Genomic DNA, 23,897 nt, shown 5'->3' on the forward strand with positions numbered 1-23,897 from the left:
CTCCCGCCGCCGTCCGGCCCGGGGGGGGGGGAGGGGAGGGGCGGGGGAGGGGCGGGGGGGGGCCGCGCGCGCCCACCGGAGGAAACGGGGCCGCGGCGGTTTCGAGGCGCCCCCGGCCCGGGGCGGGGCCGGCGCGCGCCGTGATTTTGTTATGGGGGGCGTGGCCGAGGGGGGCCTTGAAACGGGTGCCGGGTGTTGATTGGTCGGGAGGAGAGGGGGGCGGGGCCAGGCCGTGTTTACTTCGCGCTGCGCTCCGGTGGGGGCGGGGCTTGGTTGGCCACGCCCACAAACGGGGAGGGGGCGGGGCCTGGGCGGGGCTCTCCTCTTGTCTCTTTTCTGCTTTAAATATTTCTATTTAAACATTGGTATTTAAATTAATTTCGTTAAATAAGGCGGAGAATCCCTTTTCCCCCCGTGGATTTATGAGAGGGAACCCCAAATTTTTCCCGTTTCAGCCCCCAATTCCTTCTTTTTCATCCCAGTTCCGCTTCATTCACCTCAGATTCCTCCCGTTTCATACAAATTCCTTTGGATTCCCCAAAATTCCTAGTTCCCCTAAAATAAATTCCACCGCAGAACTCCTCCTCTTTTACCCGAATTTCCTCTTATTTCACCCAAATTCCTCCTCTTTTCCCTCAGTTTTCCACAAAGGAAATTGTTTTCTTGGGTTTTGGGGTTTGCTTTTAAAGGAAACCCCTCCCGGGCGGCACCAGACCCCAGTTCCAGGGATAAGTGGGACGAAGTGGGAATTCGCCGCCCGGCGTGGGGAGCGGGGCCGGCCGCGTCCGGGCGTTTCCCTGCTGGAGCGTCCAGCTGGCAAACTGGGGGCGGACTGGGAGAGGACTGGGAGTGGACTGGGAAAGGACTGGGAGTGGTCGCATCCCGCTGATAAACGGGGCTGGGACTGGACGGGGGGCGGAATGGGAGCGAACTGGGAGTGAACTGGGAGCGGACTGGGACTGGACTGGGGGCGGACTGGGACTGGATTGGGATCGGACTTGGGGGCAGACTGGGACGGGACTGGAACTGGACGGGGGGCGGACTGGGACTGGACTGAGAGCGGACTGGAAATGGACTGGGACTGGACCAGGGGCGGACTGGGACGGGACTGGAACTGAACTGGGACTGGACTAGGGGCGGACTGGGACTGGATTGGGACTGGACTAGGGGCGAACTGGGACTGGACTAGCGGGGGACTGGGACTGGAACTGGACTGGGGGCGAACTGGGACCGGACCGGCACCCCCGCCCCCGTCCCGCCCCCAACATCCGGGTGCCTCGAGCCGCAGCCCCGCCCACCCCGCTCTGCATCCCCATTGGCTATTGTTGTATGACGTCACTGGTGGGCGGGGCGAAGGCAATGGGGCGGGGGGCGCAGCCCCTTCCCAAGGGGGTCCCAAAAATCTCCCCCAGCTCGGTCCCGTCCCTCACCTGGGACCCCCCCCGGGGCGAGAGCGGCGGGAATGGGAGCGGGACCCCCCGGCGGCCCCACGGGGATGTCCCCAGGGATGTCCCCAGGGATGTCCCCAGCCCGCCCCTGCTCGGGGGGATGGGGGGGGACAGCAGCGACCTTCGGAGCCCAGAGCCCCCCGACCCCCCTCCCTCGAATGGGGCGGCTTTGGGTCTCCACCAAAAATCAATCCCGCGGCTCCAATGTCCCGGGCAAACCCGGGTGGATCCGGCAGCTCCGTCACCACCTGGGACCTGTCCAGTGCCACCAGTGCGGCGTGGGGGTGGGAAATTGGGAACAGATGGAATTCCTTGGGAAAAAGGGGCTGGGCAGCGTGATTTTTATTTCTAAAACAGGCTGAAAACTGCAGAGAAGGGAAATTCCCGGCGCTCCGTTGCGTTTTTCGGGAACTGCTGCCCTTGCACCCTTCTGAGGGTGGATTTGGAGCTCCGGACGCACCCGGAACTCCTGGAGATGTGGGAAATGCCTCTGTCCCACGTGCCAGCCCTGGCCCAAGGCCAGAGCCCAGCAGCAATACTGGCTCTTACTGGGAATTCTGGCAACAGCCTGGAATATCCCCAAGTTAGGGAAAACCCCCAAGGAGCGATGACGTGGTGCTGAGCCACGGCAGTGACCGGAATGGAAATCCAGGAAACCCCAACGCGCTCTTCCCGGAGCAGCCATTGGGAGGGAAAATGGGGAAAAGCTTTTTTGGGGGGGAGGGCCCAGAGGCCCCCTGGGCTGAGGGGCTGGGCCGGGGGTCCCCAGGATCCTCCTGCTCCCGCTGTGCCGGGGGGTCCCAGCTCTGCTCCGCTCCTGCCACGCGCCGGCCGCGCTGGTGCCGGGCTCCTGTGGCACGGAGGGGTCCCGGGGGTCCGTCCCACCACGGGGGGGGTCCGGGGGGGTCCAGTCTGATCCTGGCGCTGGCTGGGGTCACCTGGTGACGGACGCGTTGGAATCGACGTGGCCGAGGAGGAAGAGCTCGGGGTGGGCGGCAAAGCCCAGGCGGCCCTGAGGGGGGGAAGGACACAGTTAGTGCCAAGGGCCCGAGTTGAGCCTGGTTTAACGAAGCCTGAGCCAAAGAGAGTTGAAGGAAGGAGAGTTAAGGAAGCCTGAGCTCAGCCCCGGTTTAACAAAGCCCAAATGAGGCCCAGGTAACGAAGATGAAGTGGAGGCTGGTTTAACAAAGCCACAATTTAATGAAGCCTAAACTAAGACTGGTTTAACAAAGACCAAGTTGAGATGGGTTGAACGAAGCTGAAATTGAGGATGGTTTAACAAAGCCCGAATTAAGCCTGGTTTAACAAAGCCGATGTTGAGCTTAGTTTAATGAGCCCGAGCAGGGCAGGCTTTTAATGAAAGCGGAACTGATCCCGGTTTGAGGAAGCCCCAGTTTGGCCCAGTTTAACAAAGCCCGGCTGGGTGCCGAGGTGGCAGCACCGGCCACGGCTCGAGTCACCGTGTGCCCCCGTTAACGGGCACTGGGCCAGCACCACAAGGACTGGTGTTAACTGGGAACGGAGCCCGCAGTTAACTGGGGCAGACACCAGCCCAGCCCCACCCCAAAGGCTCCTCCCTCTGCAGCCTCAATTAACTGCTCCATCCCAATTAGATCTGGGGCGTGGATGAGCCTTAATTAGCAATGAGGGCGCAGGCTGGTTAATCACACGGAGACACTCCAGACCCTGCGGACGAGGCTGGTGTTAAACGGGACTGAGCTGTGCCAGAGCTGAGGCTCTGGAGGGGCAAAAGCAGGAAAAAAATGGGAATTCCGGGGTTTTTGGTGCAGCTGGTGGGTCGGGCCAGAGCGGGGCAGAATGGACGTGCCCAGCCCTGATGCCACTGGAGGAAGGCCCATGGGAGGGCGATGGCCCCGGTGGGGACACGGGCGCAGCGGGGCCCTGGGAGCCGATCCCACGGGATGGGGACGTGGCCCAGCTCATCCCCCCGGCACAGCCCCAGCACCAGGAACTCCCAGCAGCCCCAAAAAATGACCCAAGCAGCCAAGTTGGAAAAGTCTCCATGTTTTAATGGCGAAGGGGGTTCGTACAACCAGGACCACCAAGGGAAAACCCCAAATGAGTGCAGCGAGGAGCAGAGGCCCCGGACGGGGACCCGATCCAGAGGCTCCATGCACAGTCAGTGTTCCAGCCAGGAGAGCTGACCCCTCCCAAGGCAGAATTCCCAACCCAGGAAAGCTGGGGGGTGGTACAGGAGGATTCCAAAGCCCGAGCCCACCTCTAGTCCAGCCCCCCATCCCCCCACCCTGCAATTCCCACAGCTGCTGTGTTGTGGGAGTGGGTGTAAAACCTACAAAGGTTACACTACGGGGTTAAATCCTGCTGGAATTCTGGGGTCATAACATGGAAACTGGGAATCCACTGTGGTCAGGGGGAGCTGCAAGTCTCAGCTGGTTTGGGAAAGGGTGGGAAGAGGGATGTGATCCTGCCTCGAATCAAAGGGGAGTTTTCCTGCTGGGCTCTGAGTGTTTTCACCTTCATCCCCTGGAATGTGTCCGGGGCACCAGGGAACAGCCCCAGAGCTCGGGCAGTGATGGATAAAACTCTACAGAAGCTCAGAGCAGGAGGGGCTGCCCTGACCTGCTCTGATCCATGGGGGAGAAATCCCCATGACCACATCCCAAATCCAGTGTCCAGATCCCAAACCCGTGTCAGGGCGGCATTCCCAAGAGTTGGACACTGCAGGGATTTTATTTCAGAGAGAATTCCCTGCCTGGGACTGGGAGTGCAGGGAAATGCCAAGGGAATTCCATGGAGGCCTCGTTACCCGCTGGGCAGCCCTGACCCAGGGATCCCAAATAAACCAGGACTGGTCTGGGCAGGAGCCCCTCCCCTCAGGGCTGGAACGCTCTGGCCTGGTCCCAGGGGGTGTTTTGGGACCCCCACCCACCCCTGCTCCATCCTGCAGCTCCATGAAGTGCTTTGGGATCTAAACCCACAGAGCTGCACCCCCCTCGCAGCTCCAGCCGGACAGAGAAGGGAATTTTCCCCAAATAACCCCAAATTGAGCTTCTGACACCCAATTTCCATGATCCAAAGATCCAAATCCACCCCAACAGGCAAGATGGGGCCCCAAAATGCCCCTGGGAAATCCAAAGGACACCCTTGTTCCCTCCATCCCAACCCACTCAGGTCGCATTCCTGGCAAAGCTTCTTCCAAAACTCGTTAAACGAAAGGGGGATGACAGGAGGGACTTAAATCCGGGACAAGTGAGAGCAGCAAAGAAACCCCTGGAAAAGGCTCTTGGAGCCTCCACAGCCTGATTTTGAGTTATAATCCAAGGATTTTTGAGAACTCCAAGAGTATTTGCATGGATCACAAGGAATAAAGTCATAAAATCATAAATAACCACAAACTCGTTTCCTTTGCTGACCCCAAAATCCCACACTGGGCCATTAAAAACCAGTAGTGTCAATATTAATGCTCAGGTTTCCCCTCCTCGTGGGATCCCCACTGGGAACGGGAAGTGTTGTCCAGTGAAAAAGTACCAAATCAGGTCAGGCTGGGGCAGCAGAGGTAGATCCAGCCATAGTGTCACCCCAAACCCAGTGCCAGCAGCATCCCCAAACATCACCCAAAAGGGCATTTGGGGCTTTTTTAGCTTATTTGCCTATTTTATCCAGGTCTGTGCCAGAGCAGCGTTCCTGGAGCTCAGCGTTCGTGCTACGGGGAGGGGATCAAACGCTCGGGGATGAGGAATTTACAGGGATTTAAAACAAAACTGGGGAGGGGTCAGGCTGCTGCTGTGCCCCTGAGCCCCTCCCCAGCCGTGTCTCCCACGCAGGGATGATTTGGGGGATCAGCAAAGGAACGCCCACCCCGAGGATTCCGGGCGCTCCGCGTCCTCCCGCGCGCGTCCGTGGCCCCGGGGAACCCGGCTCCGGTGGCGGCTGCTGGGGTCCAGCCCCCACCCCCGGCTACTTGGGGGGGTGGGAGGGCGGCTGCTCCAGGTGCAGGGTCCGGGTGACGCTTACCGTGTTCCCGCAGGCCAGGAAGGAGGCGCCCAGGGCAATGAGGCACAGCCACGTCTGTGGGGACAGGAGGGGACGGTCAGGGACAGCGTGGGGAGGGACAGCGACCGGGGTGTCACGGAGTCATGGAATCACAGGGTGGGGTGGGGCTGAAAAGGCTCTGGGATCACTGAGGGCAACACTGGCAAGGCCAGCACTGGCCATGTCCCCAAGTGCCACATCCATATGGTTTTCAGTGCCTCCCGGGGATGGGGACCCCACCCCTGCCCTGGGCAGCTGGGTCAGGGTTGGACGGCCCTTTCCAGGAAGGAGTTCTCCCCAGTATCCAACCTGAACTTCCCCTGGAGGCTGCTTGCCCTGGTCCTGTTCCCTGGGAGCAGACCCTGACCCCCCCAGCTGCCCCCTCCTGTCAGGGAGTTGTGCAGAGCCACAAGGTCCCTCCTGAGCCTCCTTTGCTCCAGCCTGAGCCCCTTTCCCAGCTCCCTCAGCCGCTCCTGGGGCTCCAGCCCCTTCCCCAGCTCCTGTCCCAGTACTGGACATGCTCCAGCCCCTCAGTGTTCTGCACTCAGGACCCCAAACCTGAGCCTGGGTGGGGGTAAACCCCACTGATGGCCCCAGAGAGGGAGCACTCCCTGGATCGGGAATTAGCCAGAATGTGCCACTCAAGGAGTCGTGGCCAATGGCTTCGTACCCGGGTGACGAGTGGGGTCCCTTGGGGTCTGTACTGGGACACGCAGGGGACACGGAGCTGAGTGGGGACACCCAAAGGGATGGGATCTGTCGAGGGGGATCCCGACAGCCTGGGCCGAGCCCCAATATGGACAGCAGGTGAGGGGGGTCCTGCCCCTCTGCCCCGCTCAGGTGAGACCCCACCTGCAGAGCTGCTCCAACCCTGGGGCACCAGGACAAGGAGGACATGGAGCTGCTGGAGCCAGTCCAGAGGAGGATTTTGGGAAGGAATTCCTCCCTGTGAGGATGGGGAAGCGCTGGCATGGATTTCCCAGGTGATGCCCCATTCCTGGAAGTGTTCAAGGCCAGGCTGGACGGGGCTGGGAGCCACCTGGCCTGGTGGAAAGTGTCCCTGCCACGGCAGAGGGGTTGGATGAGGCGTTGAATCGCCTTTAAAGTCCCAACCCATCCTGTGGTTCCATGGCCATTCCATGATTTCCACCTCTGGGACAGAGGGACAGAGGGGCTGTGCACTGTTCCAAAGTCTTCTCCCAGCTGGAAGGGGGCCCAGGTGCAGCCTGACTCACCAGGTACGCCACGAAGGACAGGTAGACAACGCTGAGCACGGCAGCCCCAATGTACAGGCCCAGGTGGTTGAGGCCCTTGACGTAGACCACCACGAAGTACATGTTGATGGCACAGATGAGGAGGATCAGGAGGCCCCCAGCCACCTTCCAGAATCTGGGAGCAAGGTGAGACACAGCGGGGTGAGGTGGGGGATGCCCAGGTAAGGGGCAGGTGTGCCCAGGTGAGGGGGAGGTGTGCCCAGGTGAGGGGGAGGTGTGCCCAGGTGAGGGGCAGGTGTGCCCAGGTGAGGGGGAGGTGTGCCCAGGTGACCCCCGTGGTACTCACAGGCCGTTGGCGAAGTCGTGCATGACGCTGGGCAGGCTGGTGAAGGTGAGCACCGGGATCAGCGCGAACGGGAGCTGCAGTGGGCAGGGAAGCAGAGAAGATTGAGGAGTGGGAATTGCTCTGATTGTCAGGGAATCCTGGAACGGTCTGGGTAGGAAGGGACCTTAACACTCATCCCACCCCATCCCCTGCCATGGCAGGGACACTTTCCACTGAGCAGGCTGCTCCAAGCCCTGTCCAGCCTGGCCCTGGACACTGCGGGTCAGGAGGGGCCGGATCCCAGCTGGCCACGAACAGCCCTGGGCCAGGAGGGGCCGGGAGGGGCCAGGAGGGGCCAGGAGGGGCCGGATCCAAGCTGGCCACGAACAGCCCTGGGCTGGGAGGGGCTGGATCCCAGCTGGCCACGAACAGCCCTGGGCCAGGAGGGGCCGGGAGGGGCCGGGAGGGGCCGGATCCAAGCTGGCCACGAACAGCCCTGGGCTGGGAGGGACTGGATCCCACCTGGCCATGAACAGGGGCTGGATCCCAGCTGGCCACGAACAGCCCTGGGCTGGGAGGGGCCCCCCGCTCACCTGGAGGCTCATGAGGACGTTCAGGAAGTCGTTCATGCCCGTGAGGTGCTCGACGTCCTGGAAGATGGCGACGAAGAGGGTGGGGGTGATGGCGATGGAGCGCGTGAGCAGCACCCGGGCGAAGCGGGACCAGCGCAGGTTCAGGAAGCCCTGGGGGAGCACAGGGGGAGAGTGAGTAAGGAGTGAGTAAGGTGTGAGTAGTACCAGAGCAGCACAGGTTCAGGAAGCTCTGAGTGGGGGCACAGAGCAGCAGGGGTGAGGAGGGAGTAAGAAGTGAGGGAGTACAGGAGCAGTGCAGGTTCAGGAAGCCCTGGGGGAGCACAGGGGGGGAGTGAGTAAGGTGTGAGTATGGTGTGAGTAGTACAGGAGCAGTGCAGGTTCAGGAAGCCCTGCGGGGGACAGAGCAGTGAGGCTGAGATGGCAAGGAGGGAGCAGGGAGTGAGGAGTACAGGGTGAGGAGTAAGTAAGGAGTACAGAGGAGTAATGAGTAAGGAAGACAGAATACAGAGCAAGGAGAACGTAGTGAGAAGTAGAGAGTCAGGAGTGTGGCGTGAAGAGGAGCATTGAGTATGAAATGCAGAGTAAGGAGCAGATGAGTAAGGGATGTGGAGTAAGGAGTACTGAGTGAGGAGTATGGAGTACAGATTAAGGAGTAAGGAGTATGGAGTAAGGAATAAGAACTACGAGGAGTAAGGAGTACAGAGTGAAGAGTGAGGAGCACTGAGTATGAAGTACAGAGCAAGGAGCAGATGAGTAAGGGATGTGGAGCAAGGAGTACTGAGTGAGGAGTACGGACTGAGGAGTCAAGGAGTAAGGAATGTGAGGTAAGGAATAAGGACTACAGGGAGTAAGGAGCCCGGAACACAGAGTAAGGAGTAGGAGGTAAGGAGGGAGTAAGCAGTGAGGAGCAGGAACTGCGTTACCTCCATGACGAACTGGCCCGAGTAGGTGCCCGTCATGGTGGAGCTCTGCCCGGCCGCCAGGATCCCGATGGCCCAGATGTAGAGGGCAGCAGGGCCGAAGTAGCACCCCAGGACAACGCCCTGCAACGGGGAGGGCACAGCTCTGTCAGCCCGGGGCCACCCAGGGCGGGCACGAGCAGGAGGAATGCCCAGGAGCAAGTCCTCAGTAAGAGGGGAGCTCAAGGGAGCTTCTCACCCCCACTCTGTTTTCGGGGATCCCTTTACTGGTCCCAGTCCCCAGCGCTCCCAGTTTACCGAGAAGCAGCAGCTGCCACCAGACCTGGCTGTCCCCACCCTGGGGACACCACACAGGGTCACCAGGCTGTCCCAGACCTGGCTGTCCCCACCCTGGGGACACCACACAGGGTCACCAGGCTGTCCCAGACCTGGCTGCCCCTACCCTGGGGACACCACACAGGGTCACCAGGCTGTCCCAGACCTGGCTGCCCCCACCCTGGGGACACCACACAGGGTCACTGGGCTGTCCCAGACCTGGCTGTCCCCACCCTGGGGACACCACACAGGGTCACTGGGCTGTCCCAAACCTGGCTGCCCCTACCCTGGGGACATCACACAACCCCTGCAACCCCTGGGGACACCAGACAAGGCCACAGGACGGTTCCCAAGCTGTCCTCTCCAGGAACACTCACCCCCTTGTAGATGTCCACCTCCAGTGTCTGGTTGTTGTTGGGGAAGAGCGAGGAGTGGGGGCTGCTGGAATTGGCACAGACCTGGTTCTGCAAGGGCATGGAAGGGTGGGAATAAGGGAATGGGTTGGGATGGAAAAGCCTCTGGGATCACTGGGTCCAGCAGCGACCTCAGCATTGCCAAGGCCACCACTGATCACGTCCCCAAGTGCCACATCCGCACAGCTGTTAAATCCCCCCAGGGATGGGGACTCCACCCCTGGCCCGAGCAGCCTTTTTCATGAAGGAATTTTCCCTAAAATCCAACCCAAACCTCCCCTGGAAGCCTTTTTGTCTCACTCAGTCCCCTGGGAGCAGAGCCTGACCCCCACCTGGCTGCCCCCCTCTTGTTGGGCAGGTGTGGGGAGCCACAAGGTCCCCCCTGAGCCTCCTTTGCTCCAGGCTGAGCCCCCTCAGCCTCTCCTGGTGCTCCAGCCCCTTCCCCAGCTCTGGACACGCTCCAGCCCCTCAAGAAGGCCCAAAACTGACCCCAGGATTGAGGGTTTGACCTCAGCAGTGCCCAGCACAGGCGGGTGAGCACTGCCCTCATCCCTCCATCCCTGCTGCAGCTCCCAGTCAGTCCCAGTCCATCCCGCTGGTCCCAGTCCCTCCTTACCACGTCCGCATTGGTCTTGTTGAAGAAGGCCTCGGCGAAGACGGTCACCACGAAGATGTTGATGATGAAGGAGACGAAGAGCGCGATGCACGACTCGATGAAGAAATACTTGTTGGCCTCTCGCACCTCGCGCTTGTCGGCGCGGTTCACCTGCCGGGACTGGGGGGGCCGGGGGCACAGAGGGGACACAGGAATTCGCTGTTAATCCCTGGAATCAGAGCTGACTGGAGGGATGACATCACACAGATCCCTGGGTGGCCAGGACACCCTTGGGCCCCACACCAGCCACGCGAGCCAGGCTCCTCTGAGGGTGTTTTCCGTGCCCCTGATGCCTTTTTTTGCTTTTTCTCTTTGATATTTTCTCTCTATCCTTTACACATACGCTTGCAGCTTTGTAGCTTCCCATTTGAGCTTAGTTTCGACATTTTCCTAGGCAGAAAGGCAGAACAAATTCCAGGATCCCTGTGCTGTCTTGGCTCTCCTTAGAAACCAAGCCTGAAACCAGCTTTCTAGGACACGCTTTTGTAAGCAAGGCCTGGATCTCATCTTAAGGAGGGAGAATCTAGAAAGTGCTAGAACTGGGGGGAATCACTTCACCAGGCGAGTTCCTCACTGGGAGGCTCCTGTCAGACAAGAACCTATAACCTATATCATCCGTCCCACAGAATCCATAAAAACCGGGTGCACAGCTCCGGCTTTTTCTTCCTGACGGATCCGTGCACCTGAGGATCCTCGTGGAAAGGTGCCCCTTTATCACCCTATCGGTGCCTGACTCCTAAAAAGGCATCACCCCAGGGTTCCCCCCGTGGCGTGGGCGCTCACCTTGACGAGGGCAGAGTGCAGGTACATGTTGTGGGGCATGATGACGGCGCCCACGATGCCCACGGCCTGCTCCAGCTGCGGCGTGCCGCAGTCCCGGCAGTAGGGGATGAACAGCCCCTGCAGCAGCTTCTCCTGGTTGGGCTTCACCGTGATGTACTGGGCAAGGGGGGGAGAGGAAAACAGGGAATTTTGGGGTGCCATAGGGAGGGTGGATGCTCCCGAGCGAAACCGCGAGGAGGACTCAGACTGATTTTAAGCGTCCGTCCTTGCGTTCGGGGCTGTTTCGGCTCAGGAGTGGGAGCGCAGCGTCGAATCGTGGAATTGTTAAGGTGGGAAAAGCCTCTGGGATCATTGGGTTCAGCACTGCCAAGGCCACCACTGACCGTGTCCCCCAGTGCCACATCCACACAGCTTTTAAATCCCCCAGGGATTGGGATTCCCTCCCTGCCCAGGGCAGCCTGTGCCAGTGTGCCAGCCCTTTCCAGGAAGGAATTCTCCCCAATATCCAACCTAAACATCCCCTAGGAGGACATTTCCTCTCATCCTGTCCCCTGGGAGCAGAGCCTGACCCCCACCTGGCTGTCCCCTCCTGTCAGGGAGTTGTGCAGAGCCACAAGGTCCCCCCTGAGCCTCCTTTGCTCCAGCCTGAGCCCCCTCAGACCCCTCAGCCTCTCCTGGTGCCCCAGCTCCTTCCCCAGCTCCATTCCCAGCTCCGGACACGCTCCAGCCCCTCAGCGTCTCCTGGGGGCAGGGGTACCTCGTATCCGAAGGTCAGGGCCATGATGGTGATCAGGAGCCCGAAAAACGCCTCCAGCTTCCGCAGGCCTGCGAGGAGGAACAGGCTCATTGTCAGCAGCCCGAGACTCGCTCCATCCCAGGCTTAGCTCCCAGAATTCCGAAGGAGACATTACCGTATTTGTCGAGGAAGAGGAAAACGAAGGTGTCAGCGATGGTGATGAGCACTCCCCCCCAGAGCGGGATCCTGCAGGTGAGAGCGGGGTCAGTGCCCAGCCAGAGCTCCAAATCCCTTTTATTTAGGGCTTTTTTGGGATGGAGCTCTATGTCTGGGGGGTTCTGAGGGACCACGGGGCTGTGTCCTGCCTCAGGAATGCCAGAATCCATGGGACATCCCCATGCCTGCCTGGTATGGTTCCATTTCCTGCCCTCCCCAGCCCAAAGGACGCCTTCCCAGGAATCCTATATGGAATGTGGAGCTGGGCAGGAAGCTGCACCCCGATTTTCTATCAGCCAGAGGTAAAAACAACCCCAGACCCTGTGGGTGCCCCACAGTCGAAATGCAGAGCTGGAGCTCGGCCAGCCGGGGTGAGTCACATCCCTGGTGCTGCTCTGGGGGCATTGATGGGAAGTCACGGAGTTTTTGGTGCAGGGTTTCCCTTCCTCCCTCGTTTCCCACACCAACCCAACTCACTTCCCCACGGAGAGCAGGTTGATGGCGATGGCTGAACCGATGACCTCCTGCATGTCGGAGCCGATGATGGCGAGCTCCACCATCAGCCACAGGATGATCCGAGGGAACTGGGGGGGGAAAGGAACACCCAGTGCCATGAAAAACAGGGCAAAAATACCTTCTGCCGTGGGGCTGTGGTGATCCTGCATGCAGGAATGGGATCCTCTCCCTGGCCTGCTTATGGCTGCTCTGGAGCTGAAATCCCAGCTCCTGTGGCAATCCTGGGGAGGATCTGGGTCACTGATGTCACCTGGGTTCCTGCCCTGGCTACAGGAGCCGATTGCAAGAGGGAAATGTGGTGTTTCCATGTGTGGATAAACTGGGAATGAGCGTGGGGAGACGTCCCAGGTCACAGCAGTGACACGGTGTCAGGAGCTGGATGAGCAACACCCGAGTGCACAGGGATGGGACATCCCAAATGGCCCCACAGCCCTTCCCAGGGCACAGGGATGGGACATCCCAAATGGCCCCACAGCCCTTCCCAGGGCACAGGGATGGGACATCCCAAATGTCCCCACAGCCCTTCCCAGGGCACAGGGATGAACGTCCCCAGTGTCCCCACAGCCCCTGCCCTGCTCATCGTCAGCAGATCTTCCTTACATAAGCCCAAGGAATTCCCAACCAGGGGATGGAACAACCAAGAAACAGTTTTGACCTAAAGGGCTGTTTCTCTCCTCATAATTCCTTGGGATTATTTTAGAGCATTCCTGTGCGGGGAGGGAGCTGAAATCCCAGATTTTATTCCTGACTGGTAAATGGCAACGTCCCCTCACTCTCTCCTCATGTTTCCCAAGCCAGGACAGCACCAAGGGACCCCGAAACACACCCCAAGTGCCCCATTAACAGCCCAGGCCCCGAACGAGTCCTCAGGGCACCACCAAGGACATTGGAGACCCCCCTTCGCACCCCTCAGGACCTGGGGGAGTGTCACCCACCCACCCCAGCCCCCTTGGCAACCCTCAGGATCCAGGGGAGTGTCACCCACCCACCCCAACCCCCTTCGCACCCCTCAGGATCTGGGGGAGTGTCACCCACCCACCCCAGCCCCCGTGGCACCCCTCAGGATCCAGGGGAGTGTCACCCACCCATCCCAGCCCCTGTGGCACCCCTCAGGATCCAGGGGAGTGTCACCCACCCACCCCAACCCCCTTGGCACCCCTGAGGACCCCGGGGAGTGTCACCCACCCACCTCAACCCCCGTGGCACCCTCAGGATCCAGGGGAGTGTCACCCACCCACCCCAACCCCCTTCGCACCCCTCAGGACCCCGGGGAGTGTCACCCACCCACCCCAGCCCCCGTGGCACCCTCAGGATCCAGGGGAGTGTCATCCACCCACCCCAGCCCCCGTGGCACCCCTCAGGATCCAGGGGAGTGTCATCCACCCACCCCAGCCCCCGTGGCACCCCTCAGGACCTGGGGGAGTGTCACCCACCCACCTCAACCCCCTTGGCAACCCTCAGGATCCAGGGGAGTGTCACCCACCCACCCCAACCCCCTTGGCAACCCTCAGGATCCAGGGGAGTGTCACCCACCCACCCCAACCCCCTTCGCACCCCTCAGGACCTGGGGGAGTGTCACCCACCCACCCCAGCCCCCTTGGCACCCCTCAGGACCCCGGGGAGTGTCACCCACCCACCCCAACCCCCGTGGCACCCCTCAGGACCCCGAGGAGTGTCACCCACCCACCCCAACCCCCGTGGCACCCCTCAGGACCCCGGGGAGTGTCACCCACCCACCCAGCCCCCGTGGCACCCCTCAGGACCCGGGGGAGTGTCACCCACCCACCCCAACCCCCGTGGCACCCCTCAGGACCCGGGGGAGTGTCACCCACCCACCCCAGCCCCCGTGGCACCCTCAGGACCTGGGGGAGTGTCACCCACCCACCCCAGCCCCCGTGGCACCCCTCAGGACCTGGGGGAGTGTCACCCACCCACCCCAGCCCCCGTGGCACCCCTCAGGACCTGGGGGAGTGTCACCCACCCACCCCAACCCCCTTGGCACCCCTCAGGACCCACCTTCTGGTACTGGCGGTGGCAGACCTCGGCCAGGTGCAGCCCCGTGACCACGCCCAGCCGCGCCGCCAGCCGCTGCAGCAGCAGCCCGATGATCGTGGCCAGCATGAGCACCCACAGGAGCTGAAGGACACGGGGACACCAGTGGGTGGGGGGACACAGGGAGCCACGGCCACCCACAAGGCCCCCGGTCCCCCCAAACCCCACAGCACCGGTTGAAAATCCAGGTTATCAAACTGTTGAAAACCCACATTATTGACATTTTTGAGGCGGTTCCGTGCCCAGAGCTGGTGTGGGATGGATGCCAAGGGACATAAAGGCAGCATCGGAGCCCCTCCTGCTCCCCCTCGTCTCTGGGGTGCTCCCAGCAGCAGCAGCCCCCTGTCCCACCCTCCCCACGGGACGTGTCTCGCTCTGCACCCACCTTGAAGCCCGCGACGGCCCCGGACTGCAGGTCAGACTCGATGTTGCCGGGGTCGAGGTAGGCGATGCTCATCAGGAAGCCCGGCCCCGTGAACGCCCACAGCTTGCGGAAGCTGAAGCAGGAATGCTGCGGGAGAGGATGGACACGGCGGGGAATGGGTTAATTCCCCCACTGACACCACAGAGGTCAGGCTCAGCCTGAGCCTTAAGCCCATCCTAAACTCTGCGGGGCTGTAAAACCAAACCGTTCCCTAATCTCATCCTAAAAATCCTGCCTGTTCCTCAATCCCACCCCAAAGCCTGGATCTCTGGTCCCAGTCTGAGGGGTTTAGGCCCAGGCTCTGGGACAGGCAAGCGTTCCATGCTCATGGAATCCCAGGGGGAGGAGGGATTTGGGGCTTCAGCCACGGGCAAGAGGCGCTCGTGGCCACAAGGGGACGGTGTCACGAGGCCAGCCAAGCTCCTGCTCCCTGATAAGGGAACAAAGAGCCCAGGGCCCTCCCTGAGGGATGACAAGGCTTTTCCCTGCTCTTTGGCTGCTCCAAGCAGGAGCCAAATCCCATGGGATCAATCATTAACACAGGCCTCACATCCCCCCAGACCACGGGAGACCCGTCCCCCTCTTCCCTCCCAAATCCCCATCTCCAGGTCCCCCTTCCCAGTCCAGGAGACCCCCCACCACTTCTCTCCCAAACTGCCATCTCCCAGTCCCCCTTCCCAGTCCAGGCTGGAAGGGGAACTGGTGCCCATGGGAATGACTCAGGGGGGGCGTCTGAGGCAGATTTTTCCAGCGGGGTTTTCCCACTCACCGTCTCATCCTCGGGGATCGGGATCTTGCTGTCAAAGTAGGTGGTGAACGGCTCCCCCTCGTCGGTGTCGGGGGGCTGCAGGGGGCTCCTGCTGCTGGAGATGGTGCTGACGACCCCCCCGAGGCCCCCAGACTCCCCAGAGACATCCTCTGCAGGGAGAGAGGGAATGGGAGCAGTGAGCACCCCTGGAAAGGCAAGGAATTCTGACAGGGACCGGGGAGAGCCCCACGGGCACCGCAGAACAAGCCAGCACAGTCAATGCTAATTAAGTGATAAAGAGATAATTAAATTAAAATATCCCACACCGCTGCACCCCTTGGAGCCCGCTGCCTTCCCAGAATCTCCTCTCCCACCCAGTTCCAGGCCAGAGCCAGGGACTTATTGATTCCAATGAATTTAAAACATCCCCATCCTGGGGGGTGATGGGGGGTGATGGCAGCACTGGTGTCCCCATAATGATTAACTGGGGCTGGATGAGCCAGATCCCAGGGAAATCTGGGACTGCTCCTGCACCATTATCTCAGCCCCTCCTGGCTGGATCCCAGGGAAATACAACGTCTGGAAGAAGGGACAGTCAGGAGATACCAACAACTCCCCATCTCCCACAAGGAGAGCCAGCACTGAGAGAATTCCAGGAGTTTCTGAACGTAAGGAATGAGGGAAGCGTGCAGGGTCACCCCAGCAATGGGGCACATTCCCACCCTGTCCCCCCCACCACCTCCAGCAAAAGCCCTGATCCTGATCCCATTCCCACTCCCAGTCCTGTTCCCACTCCCAGTCCCGTTCCCACTCCCAGTCCCACACTCACTCCCAGTCCCACTCCCAGTCCTGTACTCCCCCCCAGTCCTGTTTTCCCTCCCAGTCCCAGTCCCGTACTCACTCCCAGTCCCCACTCCCAGTTCCATTCCCAGTCCCGTTCCCACTCCCGTACTCACTCCCAGTCCCATACTCACTCCCAGTCCCGTTCCCAGTCCCAGTCCTGTTCCCAGTCCCATAGTCACTCCCAGTCCTGTTCCCACTCCCAGTCCCCACTCCCAGTCCCAGTCCCCACTCCCAGTCCCATACTCACTCCCAGTCCCGTTCCCACTCCCAGTCCTGTTCCCAGTCCCATAGTCACTCCCAGTCCTGTTCCCAGTCCCAGTCCCCACTCCCAGTCCCAGTCCCCACTCCCAGTCCCATACTCACTCCCAGTCCCGTTCCCACTCCCAGTCCTGTTCCCAGTCCCCACTCCCAGTCCCATACTCACTCCCAGTCCTGTTCCCAGTCCCGTTCCCAGTCCCCACTCCCAGTCCCGTACTCACTCCCAGTCCTGTTCCCACTCCCAGTCCCGCTCTCACTCCCGCTCTCCCCACGGGCCATTTCCCTCTGGGGCAGCGCTGGAGCACTCTGGGCTCAGAGGGCTCGGACAGGGCAGCTCTTTGCCCAACTCTCCTATTGCATCACCACCGGGCTCCTCCTTTTCCCGGCCTCCCAGAAACCCGCCAGGGCCTCGTTTACATAAGGGATTTGGAGCTGCCCAGGTGTGCGGATATCCCTGCTCAGGAGATTTCTCCCAGGACATACCTGCCCAGGGCGGGCTGGTTTGGCTGGTTCAGCCGGGCTGAGTGACCCTAGGGTGCTGCAAAGCTCCTGTGGGGCTCATCCCAGCACCCCAGGGCTCTTCCCAGCACCCCAAACCAGTAGGGAATTAATGAAAGGAAGGAGGGTGACGAGGGCAGCCCCTCCGTGCCCCTGTTCCCGATCCAGCCTCACCGTAGGACGCCTTCCGCTCCATGTCCGAGTTCCCCATGGTGGAGCCCTTCCCGTGCTCCGGGAGCTGCTTTATACTGGACACATTGGCTGTGAAGAAGGGAAAAAATCCTGTCAGGAAGGAAAATCAGAGCTGGCCAACAGCTCTGCTGGAGACAGATTCACTTCCCGAGCTCTTTTTCAGCTCTGAGAAACCTGACACGGATGGGATCGCTTCCCGAGCTCTTTTCCAGCTCTGAGGGTCTCAGCAGGGATGGGAGAGGGAATTTGGGATGGGACCTGCTAAGGAAATCCCCCTGCTCTGCCCATGGAAGCCCTGATGGGCACAGACGTGGCAGACGTGGCAGGAGTGTCCGCAGGCAGCTGGAGCTGATTGCGAAACTCTGGCCGAGGAAACAAGCGGGGAATTGCCTTGATGTGGAAACCACACCTCATTCCCCCTTCCCAGCACCTCCAGCACTCCCAAATCCTCACAGCACCCCTCAAACCCCTCCAGCACTCCCCAAGCCCCTCCCAGCCCCCCAGGCAGTGGGAAAGTGGGTTAAGGCCAGGTTTAACTCCTTCATCGTGGCCTGGGTTTAAATTCAACCCATGCAGGAATGAGCCAGGATCTGGGACGGGGCTGGGGATGGAGCAGGAGGGGAGCAGGATGAGGGACAGGCCAGAGGATGGAGCGGGAAGAAGCTGGGAACTGGGATGGGACTGGGGATGGAGCAGGAGGGAACTGGGGATAAGCTGGTGCCCTCTGGGCTCCAGAAGCTCAACCCTCCAAGGACAAGCCAACGTCCCTCAAGGCCGACTTCTGGCCTGTAAAGCACTTAATCCTCTGTCAAATTCCATCAGATTGGAATGGGAGATTTCCACAAAACAACGGAATATTGGTTCAGTGAGGATGTAAAAGGAAATCATCAGCCAGGGATTCAGGTTAAGTGAACTCCAGCTCTCACCCCTCACACATAATTTTCCTTCTTTTCTAAGCACCAAACCTCACAGCTTCCATTAAAACCAAAAAACCACTAAAGTTTAGCAATAAATCAACTTTTCTGCAAAACGTGACCCAGAAGGAATGACCTTACCCCGGCAGCAAGTCCCACCAGAGCTTCACTCCATGATGAAGCGAGGAGGATGGTCTTGGGGGGAATGTTCGTTATGGACCCACCTCATATCTGCCCCCAGACCCAGCCCAGCCTGGGCAGGGCCCCTTATCTGCCCCAGCAGCTGCTGGGCTGGGGGCAGGACCCACACCCGGCTCAGGGAACGCATCTCCAGTTTCACTCACCCAGAGGAGACTCTGTGAGCACACATGGGGCACATGGGCTGCCTTTTCCATGAAGGAATTTTCCCTAAAATCCAACCCAAACCTCCCCTGGAAGCCTTTTTGTCTCACTCTGTCCGCTGGGAGCAGAGCCTGACCCCCACCTGGCTGCCCCCCTCTTGTTGGGCAGGTGTGGAGAGCCACAAGGTCCCCCCTGAACCTCCTCTGCTCCAGGCTGAGCCCCCTCAGACCCCTCAGCCTCTCCTGGTGCTCCAGCCCCTTCCCCAGCTCCATTCCCAGCTCCAAACACGCTCCAGCCCCTCCATGTCCTGCACTGGCGACCCAAAACCAATCCCAGGATTCAGGGTGGGGCCTCAGCAGTGCCCAGCACAGTGGGATGGGCACTGCCCTGGTCCCAGTGGCCACGCCGTGGCTGGCACAAGCCAGGTGCCTGTGGCCTCCTTGCCCACCTGGGCTCACGTCCACCCCCTCCAGGTTCTGTCCCACCCAGCAGCTTCCCTGACACCAGGTGTGGGTTCACCAGGCTCTGCCTCCACTGTGCCCCCACTGCTGAGTCTGGCACCACGCCGGGCAAGGCAGCCCCTTCCCAGGGGAAGGTTCCCTGGAATACAACAAGCCCTGAGCACGACATCACGAGGTCACCATGCAAACCCGCCAGGACACGGGTGCTGCTGTCTGGGCCTTCCCCACGTGTGTGTGGAGCAAACAATGAACAAGGAACAAACAATGGGGTTCTTGTTCTACCCCCACCCTCCCTTCCCCCCAAACCCACTCTGCCAGGTCCTTCCAGGATGAGCCGCGGGCTCACGCTCCTCCTGCTCCTCCCTGAAGGACACAGGAGCAGCCTGGCCCCGTGCTGGGAGTGGTTCCTGCCATTGAGGCCGTGCCTTTGATGTGGGGCTTAGAGCTGGGCTGGTTTCTGCGGGGCAGACAGGATCCTTACGGATTCTTCTGCATCCGCTCCTTTGGGGCGGTTTTGGGGCTGGCACCTTGTTTTGCTCCCTGTGCAGACACCCTGCAGGCTGGTGGCACTGGGAGCCCTTCACCTGGTCACTGACCCTCTGGTCCAGCCCTTCCAGGGGATGTCACACCAGGAGCCCCGGGCACAACGCCCCAAACCAGGGCACACAGCCTAGGTGGCCACTTGCCATCCCAACACAGGCAACTGGTGAACTGGGTGGTGACTGGTGCTGGTGTAATGGCTGGACTGGATGAGCTCAGAGAGCTTTTCCAAGCTCGATTCCCTGATTCTGCCCTGTTGACCACCTCCCACGTGGCCCTGCTGCTCTGCTGGCACCGGCACCACCAGGTCCGGGACCTGGAAAACCTCTGCACGGACCTCATGGGGTCACCCTGGGGCACAGCACAGTGGGTCCATCCTGCAGGATCCATCCCTGTGGGATTCCTCCCTCCTTGCTCTGCCCCACTCCTGCCCACGACACGAGAGGATAAAAGCAGCGGTGACCTCGGCTCCGCTCCAGTCACACTGGGACAGATCACCTGCCCACCCCTGAACAGGTTGGACCAGCTTGTTCCCTACCCATCCCTCATCCCATCCCACACTCTGCAGCTGGGAGATGCCCTGGGTTCAGAAGGGCACGGAGAGCCGAGCCTGCCCTGCTCCCCGCGGTGTCCTCCGAGAACAGACGGAGGGTGACCTGGTTATTCCCACACCCAGAAACAACCTCCTGGCAGGGAAGAGCAGCTCCCCTCCCAGCCTGCTCCAGCTCCCACATTTACACTTAGGAGCCAGCCCCATTGTTTCGAGCGTGGGACGGGGCACCTGACGCAACACCTGAGACTCCGAGGATGTAATGAATCAAACCGTGTCCAGCCCACAAAATCACGGAGCCGTTATCCCACGGTCCCGCTCTCCCACACCTCCGGAGCTTGTCCCACAGTTCCGCTGCCCGTGACTGCGACGGGGCAGCCACGGGAGGGACCGGACCCCGCTCTGAGCACCTGCACCCACAGCCGCGGGTGGACCTTGGCCGGGCCGGCCCCTCCGGCGTCAGGCGAGCCGGGAGCACGGGGGGGGCCCTGCCAGGTCACAGCGACATTCCCGGAGCCGCTCCAGGAGCCTCTGGCACCGGCCGGACTCATCCTCCCCACCGGGAGGGTCCCGGAGCTGAGAGCGGGGACACCGGAGGGCGGATCGGCGGGGCCAGCGGGGACACGGGCACTGTCCGGGCACCTCAGCCCGGGTGGGACGAGCTGCACGGGGCTGCTGAGCCCGGTGGGGCTCCACGCCTGTGCTCGCACAGAGCCCCAGCACCCCCAGCACGTCGGAAGGACGAGGGACGAGGCCGGGGGAACCCCCAAACCCCGAGAGAGGGCAGAGGATCAGACCCCGGGACACCCCAAGGTCACCGAGAGCCCGGGGGACCCCGAGCCCGGGGGGGAAGGGGTGAGGGGTGCGGGCAGCGCCCTGGGTGCCGCGGGGGCGGCGGGGGAGGGCAGCGGCCCCACGGCCCCCTCATGAACCCCACCGCAGGGGTCCCGCAGCGCATCCAGGGGACCCCCCAGGCACCCCCAAGGTAGGAACCCCCCGCAAAACACCCGGGTATCCCCCAAGGCAGGAACCCCCCCGTAGCGCACCCGGGACCACCCGAGGAGGGTCCTCCCGTCCCATCCCATCCCGTCCCGTCCCTCACTCACCGGCCCCGGCCGCCCCCGGCCCCGCCGCCGCCGCCTCATGCCCGGCCGGAGCCGCGTCCCGGCGCGCGGAGCCGCGTCACGGGGCGGGCCGGGGGCGGCACCGGGGGAGGCACCGGGACGGCACCGGGGGAGGGCTCCGGGACCGCGGTGTGGGGATGCGAAAGGCCGCAAGGCACCGCCGTGGTGGGGCCTGAGCCCGGATGTGGGTCTGGGGTTGGGGGGCAGAGCCCCAAGTGTGGGAGCCGCGGGGCTCCGCTGAGGGGGAGCTGAGCCCCAGGGAGGCCCCAAGGCTGGAGACGGGGCCCCGAGTCCCAGTTTGGGGCCCCGAGTCCCAGTTTGGGGCCCCAGTGCAGACCCCAGTAGTGGGCCCTGTGGGGAGCTGGGCCCCAGTGAGGTCCCAGGGTTGGAGATGGGGCCCCAAGTCCCAGTTTGGGGTCCCAGTTTGGGGCCCCAGTGCAGACCCCAGTGGTGGGCCCTGGTTGGGGGCTGAGCCCCAGTGAGGTCCCAGGGTTGGAGACGGGGTCCCAAGTCCCAGTTTGGGGCCCCAGCGCAGACCCCAGTAGTGGGCCCTGGTTGGGGGCTGAGCCCCAGTGAGGTCCCAGGGTTGGAGACGGGGTCCCAAGTCCCAGTTTGGGGCCCCAAGTCCCAGTTTGGGGCCCCAGCGCAGACCCCAGCAGGGCAGGCCCTGGGCCCTGGTGTGGGGGTTGAGCCCCAGTGAGGCCCCAGAGGGTCCCCGGACCCCCGTGCAGGCCCCATGGTGGGTGGGGGCACACCCAAGGGAGTGGCAGAGCTGTGCCAGGGAGGGTCAGGTCGGACATCAGGGAAAGGTTCTGTCCCAGAGGGTGCTGGGCACTGCCCGGGCTCCCTGGGAAATGGGCACGGCCCTGAGGCTGCCAGAGCTCCGGAGTGTCTGGACAACGCTCTCAAGGATGCCCAGGGTGGGATTGTTGGGGTGTCTGTACAGGACCAGGAGTTGGACTCGATCATCCTGGTGGGTCCCTTCCAGCTCAATTTATTCCCTGACTCTGATTCCCCCCTCGACCTGCAGCCCACCAGGCCCTGCCCCCGCTCCAAGCTTTTCCCAACAGCGTCTCATTCCACCCCAAAACACGGATCCATTGGGAGCCCTGCAACTCTGCTGGGACCTTGCCCGCCCTGGCACCGCTTTTCATGCCAAAAGCCCCAAATTCTGCCCCAGTTCCCTGACTTCTGCTGCAGGCAGTGCTGGCTATCCCTCATCCCACCTGCCTGTCCCAGAATGGTTTTGGGGAGAGAGGCCTGACAGGGCTTTGGTTTGGTTTGCTGCTGGTTTTTCCAGAGAGAAACGCTGCTCCCTCACTGAATTCCTCCTTCTCTGTGCATTCCCTTGGGATAACTTTTTCAGCCACCCCCTTCCTGAGGATCAAGCCCATGGATTTAATTGGGAATGGGATGCAGCACTGGGCAGGAGCGGCTTGGCATCGCTAATGGTGTTGCTAAATGACCACATCCTGGAAAAATGAGGAGAAATCCAGGAGGTGGGAGACTCCTCCACCACAGATTCACCCTCAGCCCTGACCCAACAGTGCGGCTGTCGAAGATGGGAATAACCCAACTGGTGGCCTCGCTCCCCACCTGCAACCAGGTGTGACTGGTCCCAGCCTGGAGCTGGGAAACTGCCCAAATTCCCCAAATCCCAGGTGCTTTGGGCTGGGGGCCGTGCCAGCTGCCAGGGGTGGTCGGATACTCACCTAGCTCGCAACCAGGAGTGGTTTTGGTGGGCATGGCTCTGCTGCGCTCTCTGGATCCTGAGCTCAGGTCCCACTCACTCCCGAGGGCTGACCCCTCCCTATTTAAGGGGTGTCCCCTCCCTCCCTCTCCTCCACCCAGAGCAGAGTTCCCGAGGAAGCTCGGAGGCACCTCAAAGGCTTCGGCATCTCCCAATCACCAATTAACACCCCATTAACCAGCTTTGATGTGGCCCCACGGGCCGGGGCTGATGGAGCTGCGGCGGCTCCGCTGATCCGCGGCCGCGCGGGCCCGGACTCTGCTCGGTGCCCGCGGTCCTGCCGGGTACGTGCGGCGTGGATCGTCCCACGGCATCGATCCGGCCTTATCGGCCACGCTGGGGGCAGCAATAACCCCCTCCCCAGCTGGCTGCCGATAAACAACAGCTGAGTGAGCAACACCTGGGCACAGGGCTGCGTGGCAGGTGCCACAAGCCCACGTCCCAGTGGGCTGGATGGAGGGAGAAGCATTCCCAAGGTTCGCCAGGACACGGAGGGGCTGACTGAGAGCTGGGAAGAGGCGGTGTGGCACCCGGTTTCGGGAATTCCTGAGGAGCTGCGGGTGTTCCCGAGCAGAGCTCCGGGAAAGGGCAGGGGCTGCGGGTGTTTCCCGAAAATCCTTGGACAATGTTTGTTCCGGCACCTGGAATGAGGAAAACAAACAATGACCCACAGAGGGCCTCGGGGCTGCGGGCAGAACCGGTTCTGCGGCCCGGCGAAGGAAAGGGGGGACAGACCGAGGGTCCTGCCCGGTGCCCCGGGAGGCTCAGGCGGAGCAGGAGGCACCGGGATGGGGCTCGGCAGGTCCCGGCCCCTCCGCCGGGGTATTTGGCCTCCGGCGTGCCCAGGCCCGGGCGGGGGCAGCGGCAGCTCCTCCACGGGCTCCCCAAGGGCTGGGAAAGCGTTTAAACCCCGGTGAAGCGGGAGGAAGGTCCCGGCTCACCCGCCCGCGGCCACCGACTGCCCCAACGCTGAACCGCCGGGGCCGGAACGGGCGGGCGGAGCCGGGGCCGCAACCCCCGGGCGGGCGGAGCCGGGAAAGACCGGGGAAGGGG

General features: G+C 61.9%; 1 protein-coding gene across 1 annotated transcript; it reads right to left on the reverse strand.

The window, feature by feature from the left end:
* Positions 1-2,293: 2,293 nt before the first annotated feature.
* Positions 2,294-21,152, reverse strand: LOC138100081 (natural resistance-associated macrophage protein 2-like). The gene is made up of 17 exons (XM_068997781.1): positions 21,077-21,152; positions 17,146-17,232; positions 15,394-15,542; positions 14,586-14,711; positions 14,165-14,284; positions 12,110-12,216; positions 11,592-11,662; positions 11,438-11,505; positions 10,681-10,836; positions 9,859-10,017; positions 9,207-9,293; positions 8,518-8,637; positions 7,595-7,744; positions 7,023-7,096; positions 6,698-6,851; positions 5,445-5,498; positions 2,294-2,460 (listed from the first exon to the last, which is right to left on the reverse strand). Exons 2-17 carry the CDS (start codon positions 17,180-17,182, stop codon positions 2,383-2,385), a joined length of 1,710 nt encoding a protein of 569 aa, XP_068853882.1. The 5' UTR covers positions 17,183-17,232; positions 21,077-21,152; the 3' UTR covers positions 2,294-2,382.
* Between the last annotated feature and the right edge of the window lie 2,745 nt (positions 21,153-23,897).

Source organism: Aphelocoma coerulescens, chromosome 29 (assembly GCF_041296385.1).
Source record: "Aphelocoma coerulescens isolate FSJ_1873_10779 chromosome 29, UR_Acoe_1.0, whole genome shotgun sequence".
Taxonomy (NCBI): domain Eukaryota; kingdom Metazoa; phylum Chordata; class Aves; order Passeriformes; family Corvidae; genus Aphelocoma; species Aphelocoma coerulescens.

Excerpts from the sequence above, each read along its gene's own strand:
- LOC138100081 (XM_068997781.1), bottom strand. The coding sequence starts at position 17,182 with ATGGGGAACTCGGACATGGAGCGGAAGGCGTCCTACG. Across the intron at positions 7,097-7,594 it reads ACGTCCTCATGAGCCTCCAG|CTCCCGTTCGCGCTGATCCC; the intron begins GTGAGCGGGGGG and ends TGCCCACTGCAG. Across the intron at positions 5,499-6,697 it reads TGTCCTTCGTGGCGTACCTG|ACGTGGCTGTGCCTCATTGC; the intron begins GTGAGTCAGGCT and ends CTGTCCCCACAG.